Here is a 6,428-nt window from a genome sequence, read left to right on the forward strand (position 1 = left end):
CCTTGATAATTAAACAAACATTTTTAATATTTTACCCAAAAAGTAAAGTAAAATTAAATTACTAATTGATGGATGAATAACGCATCATTTAAAATTTAAAAAGTACAATTATTTCTCATTAATACAAAGAAAAATTAAATATTAAAAAAATCATTTACTTCGAGAAGTGGTTGCCAGCTAAGTAACCACTGTATGTCAATAAGTTATGATTATAGAACACCTGGTTTGTTAAAACCAGGTGTTTTCTGACACGCACACGGATATAGTCCTTATTTTCTCCTTTATAAACCGTGCATCCCAAGTTGATTTTACAAATCACCAAACTCAAAAGAAAAGAAAGCAATCAAGAGGTTAGTGACTTACTCTTACATCTTGTTAATTTATTTTTTTATTTAATTTTTATTTAATTTTAAGATTTTATAGATATTTTCACAGGCGCCATACCTATGTGTTTATTATCACTTCTTTTTTTTGTGATTTTTGTATAAAATATTTTTTCTTCTATAACTATATAAATAGTAAGGGTATTTTATATATTATTTTTAGTTTGAGTGGCAATAAACGTTTAGGTGTGACAATAAACATTTTCGTTTTCACAGATATTTGATGAGTTTTTTCAATTGCTTTAACTCAATTATATGCTTGATTTATGGTGAAATTGTGGAACAACCAAAGATCTTTGAACAAATGGCCTTGAAACGGATCAACAAGGAATTGAAGGATGTGCTCACAGATCCTCCTTCATCTTGCAATGCTGGTAATTTCTACACTCTTTATTGTGCAACATTTCATGTTTCTAAAGAAGATCTTTTACTATTTAAATACAAATTACTCAAAACTTGATCTATGAAATGGGTTTTCAATGTCAGGCCCAACCAGTGATGACATGTTCCGTTGGCAAGCTTCTATTGTGGGTCCCGCAGATAGTCCATATGCTGGTGGTGTGTTTCTCGTGTCAATTCACTTCCCTCAAGACTATCCTTTCAAGCCACCCAAGGTAATCCCAAACCACACTTTATGAAACTTGTGTTGTTTCGATACACCTCTTTATGCATATTTTGTGCTGAAGAATTTGGATGGTTTAGGAGAAACATGGTGATCTATGGTTTTGTTTTGTAAAGTTCTCTTCAATTGGTGATTGATTTCGTAGTTTTGAGCTAATATAGTCTTGATTGTCATTTCTTGAATTATTTATTGTTACTATAATTGACTCATCAAATGTTTGTAATTGGTTTTTCTCTTTTCCTTTCCTTGTTATTTGATATTGGGGGAGTCAACATCATGACATAAATCTAACCTTTAAACCCAATCTTTCAAATATTAAAGCTATCAAAGCTTTTTGTATTAATTCCTTATCATGATATCAAGGTTTCATTCCGCACAAAGGTTTACCACCCTAACATCAACAGCAGTGGAAGCATTTGCCTTGACATTCTCAAAGACCAATGGAGCCCAGCTCTCACAATTTCCAAGGTATTTTTCTCTTTGGAAATATCAATATATCACTTTTGTCATGATTAATTTTTTTATTATTTTTTACTATTTTCAAGATTCATATTAGAATGAACCATTGTTTATAAATGATTGAAGTAACTCACAGAGGGTATTTCCTTTCTAACCCAAATTGAGCAAAACAACAACTTTTGTTTCAAAATATTATATGATTGATTTAGTATACTAAAATATTCTAATGAGACACTAAGATAATGGCACATTTTGCAGGTTCTCCTTTCGATATGTTCTCTGTTAACAGATCCAAACCCAGATGATCCACTGGTGCCTGAGATTGCTCGTATGTACAAAACTGACAAGGCCAAGTATGAGGCTACTGCTCGAGCCTGGACCCAGAAATATGCCACAGGCTAAGGGGTCACAGTCAAAGTGCAAGCATCTTCTATATTACCTACCAAACTTATGAATAAATAAAGTTGAATGGACCTGAAACTCTAGTTTGGTTAGTGTTTTATTGATTTATGGTATTGTAAAAATGGTATATGGCACTTCGTAATATTAAGTTAATGGATGGAAGTGTTCATTTATTCTTGTGTGGTTTTCATTGAAGCCCTTTGTTCTTGTCATTATGCATATTTCTTTTTCTCTAAATTGGTTATGCAATGGCTATGAAAATACCACAGCACCATGAAAAGGGGGAAAAAATTAGGACTCCTTTGGTGTAGAATAGAAAATTAGAGGATAAAGAGTTCAATAAATATAGGATATGACGGCTTATGACGTGTATTGGGATAGTACAACCAATAATTCTGTTTAATGTTTGAAATAAATTAAAATTAATAAAATAAGATAGAAATTATATATTATAAATTTTTTACTTTTAAATAAAAATATATATTATAAATTAAAAGTACTTTTGTGTACATATAATATTTAAATTTTGATATTAAATTATAATAATGTTTTTCAATTTTTTATAATTAAAACAAAATGAATTATAAAAAATTTAAAACTATATTTTATAAAATAAATTAAATATTTTTTAAAAAATATTAAAACTATATTTTTAAATAATTATTTTTTATAAGATATAAAAAGAGTATAATATAAAAATAAAAAGATAATATTTTTAAAAAAATTATCTTATTCTTATGATTTTTGAACCATCACTCTCTCCCTTTTTAAAATAAGAATTTAAATTACGAGGATAGAAAATAAATTAGATTAAAATAAACTATTATATATTGTTCTTTTATTATGACTACTAAACGAGCCTTCAAATTTATATAATTTAAGGTGATAAAAAATATTTTATGTAATTAGCATGAAAATTTGTATTAATTACCAAAATGTTGAAATCTAAGTTTATAACTTAAAACTAAATCTTTTGCATCCCTTAATGGTCTTATTGATTAACTGTGTCATGGTTGTATAACTAATAAATTGAATTTAATTATTAATTAATAATTTTAAATTGTTTAAGAGTCTATTTAAAAGAACTTACAGATAAGAAATAACAGAACTCTCATAAACATTTTTTTAACTTATTTTGATTATTTTTATATAATTTATTAAAATAAATTGATTTTAATTTATTCCAATAATTTTTATGATTAAATTTATAGAATAAGTCATCATATACAAATATTATTAAATAAGCATTAATTAAGCAATATGGAACGCATATATATATATATATATATATTATTTATACATATTTAAGTAATTAATAATAATAGTAATAATAATAATAATAAATTTAGGCCCATGTTTATGAGCCTATGCTGAGATGTCTTGACAAATATTGAAACATGGTTAGGAATGGATCAGTTATTTAAAATTCAAATGTCTTTTTACTGTTCAAACTTCAATGTTAGGTAAACGACCAGCATCCCATCATATAACAAATATTACTTTACTAGCCTCTGCGATATGCATTGGTACTTTATTTTCGAATAATACATATAATTTAATAATTAAAAAATAAAAGTAAATAAATTTAATAATAAATAATTTTAAAATATAATTTTTTAAAAATAATATTTTTATTGTATAGTGTCAAAAAAAATTATTTAAATATTAATAATCAATATATATATTAATAACCATAAATTTAAGAGATAAGAGTCTTGAAAGTATACTATAAATTTTAACAATAAAAAATTAAGATAATTTTTACAAAATGTAAAAATAGGTATTTACAAAGAAAAATATAAAAACCTATATAAGTAAATTAAGAAAAGTTAAGTAATAACTTTAAATTTCAAAATTTAAAATGGAATTAATAAAGATATGGGTACAAAGTAAAACTATTGCAGTAAGAGAAAGAATAATCCACACTATCATTTTCAATCAAATTTCATCTTAAAATGTAAACATAAAAAAATAAGAAAAAGAACAACTTTTCTGATGCTTATTTTTTTAAATAGTAAACTTTCGCTTATAATGTAAAATTTGATTGGCTAGAAGCATTATTTTGGATTGATTCAAACCAATTCCCTTAATGCTTTAAACTGCTTCATTCTGGTCATATTATTTGTTTTATAAGGTAACATGCATTTTTTCAAAAGGAAAAAATTATTACACAAATTACTAAATTAAAATGACTATATTTGACAAATATGCCCCTATTAGAAGAGTTAAAATATATTTGCACATATTTGGTCACTAAATGTAAGGCATTACTAAAAATAAAAAAAATAATTTCTTAATTCTTTTAGTAAAAATTATTTTAAAACGTTCACAGTGATTGATAATTTAAGACAAAGGAGTAAGATCTTTATTACCTCCAACATAAAATCCCACTCCTTTACATTTGGAAAACTCCATGTAATGAAGCAAATAGTTCCTTTAACTTTTCTATCTTTTTTACATGTTAGAATGATTTTCAATACACTTAGCTCCTATCTCAATGGTGTCATGTCCAACAAGGATGGTTTGCAGTACCCATTATAAAGAAAATCAGACTATTGGCTCCACCAATTACATACCAACCACACCATGGCTGAGAATAGGTCTATGCCAATTCACTTTATTGAAAGGTCAGAACAAGATATATTGAATTAATGTTATTTTTTTAAAACTTATATAAAAAACATAGCATGATGGAAATAGATATGATTTAACTAATGATTATACCAATCAAAATAGAGTTAATAAAGTAGGTGTGGCATGTTGAATCAACGTATTTGTCAGTTAGTCGATCAATTCTCCTAACTCATCTCATATAATTTGTGAGTTGAAAAGAGATATTATAGGTTAAATTATTATGTTGGGCCATTCTTTAGCTTTGATTCATAGTATTTTTCAATTATTACTTTTATTCACTCTTTTATTTGTCATTACATTCACTTCTTTAATTTATATTTTTCTATTTAATTATTTAAACGATTTGACCTATCAATATGTCATAAAATAAGATGCAATAACATTCTCAACTCACCTTTTAAAACACAAATTAGTTTATTATTTTCTATATTTTGACAATACGATAATAAATAAACTCGTTTTGTGCTATTAATTCTATAATGAGTAAAATAAATACTTAAGCTATGAGCCTCTCTTCCATGACAAACTAATTCTTTGAAAATCAATGTCTAGCTAATTTAATTTAAAATATCGAGTGAAATAGGAACTAGAAGTGACATGGGATAGGTGTGAGAAAATGTAATACATCCATATTTGGTTTATTTTGTTTTATATATTTTAAAACCTACATCCGTAAAAAAAATTAAAATACTAGAAAATAGTTTACATAATTGACAACTTAAAAAATCCTGCTTGGTTTATTTTTTATTTTATTTGGTATATAAGTTGATACAGTTAGAAACAAAATAATTTTAAACAAAATAAAAATTATTTGAAGGTTAAAATCGGAAATGATAACTTATCATAAGTGTTTAAGTATTTAAGATCTATTTTATACAATGATAGAAAAATTAACGAAGATATTACACATAAAAAAATAATTTGGATGACTAAAATGAAAAAATAATAAGAATTGTTTATAACTACAAAATACCTATTAAGTTTAAAGAAATATTTTTATTGAATTCTAATACTTTTATTTATATTCTATTATAGTTAATGTAGGAGTTTAAGGGTATAAGAGGGAGAAAATTAGAGTAAAATAAATAATAATGTTAAAATGGACATGTTACCACATGATAAAAGACAAGAAAAAAATATTGTATATAAGGAAAGATTGAGATAGCACCTATCAAGGACAAAATGATAGAAAATTAATTAAGATGATTTGGATATGTACAAAAATTAATACTCACCAATAAAAAATAATTAATTATATATATTGAAAATAAAGACAAGCATATGAACAAATAAATATTTTTGTAGGGTTGCATATAAAACAAGAGATCTAAGTCAAATTAGAAAAATGTGCAATTAAAATCAAATTATATTTTAAATGTAAGCTAATTACAGGAATTATAATGAAATGTTAATATGATAATTAATATTAATTACATCAATATGGAATTCTCTTCAAACTCAAGTAGGTGTGGAGAAACTAACTTGATTTGAAAAGTAAACTTTCAAAGTATTTTGGCATAAAAGAGTAGTAAATTGGTTCATTAATGATAAATAGCAGCAAAAGTAATGTGTTGTAAAATAAAGTGATGTGTTTGGTGTATTTATATTCATAATTCTCACAATTTGAATGATACTCTAATTATCACAATGCAAATCAATAGGACTCAAGTCTTAAACCAACTAATAAGTCATAATAGTTGAGACCTACTTTGAAAATAAGATCTAATACATATTTAGCTTGGCATAGAAAGTGGTCATTTATTGAGGAGAGAATCACCACTTACAAATTAGTTGAGTAACCACAATCTTTCACCCTAAATTGATGGCTCAAGAAAGTGTAAGAACAAAGATCATTATCATGTCATCACCTGTAATGATAATGTTGTCAACATAAAGAAGCAAAAATGTAGTACCTTTATCCAATGAAT

General features: G+C 25.3%; 1 protein-coding gene across 2 annotated transcripts; it reads left to right on the forward strand.

The window, feature by feature from the left end:
* The first annotated feature begins 687 nt into the window (after positions 1 to 687).
* On the forward strand, positions 688 to 1,866 carry LOC113874921 (ubiquitin-conjugating enzyme E2 30-like). Of its 2 annotated transcripts, none has more exons than XM_027513211.1 (4): positions 688 to 778; positions 870 to 997; positions 1,369 to 1,473; positions 1,723 to 1,866. In XM_027513211.1, the coding sequence occupies exons 1-4, from the start codon at positions 688 to 690 to the stop codon at positions 1,864 to 1,866; spliced, it is 468 nt and encodes a 155-aa protein (XP_027369012.1). The 2 variants fall into 2 exon arrangements, with proteins under 2 accessions (XP_027369012.1, XP_027369013.1); XM_027513212.1 differs by having other exon boundaries at positions 688 to 757.
* Positions 1,867 to 6,428: the final 4,562 nt, after the last annotated feature.

The sequence above is a fragment of the Abrus precatorius genome, unplaced genomic scaffold (assembly GCF_003935025.1).
Source record: "Abrus precatorius isolate BTA unplaced genomic scaffold, Abrus_2018 Scaffold8, whole genome shotgun sequence".
Taxonomy (NCBI): Eukaryota; Viridiplantae; Streptophyta; class Magnoliopsida; order Fabales; family Fabaceae; genus Abrus; species Abrus precatorius.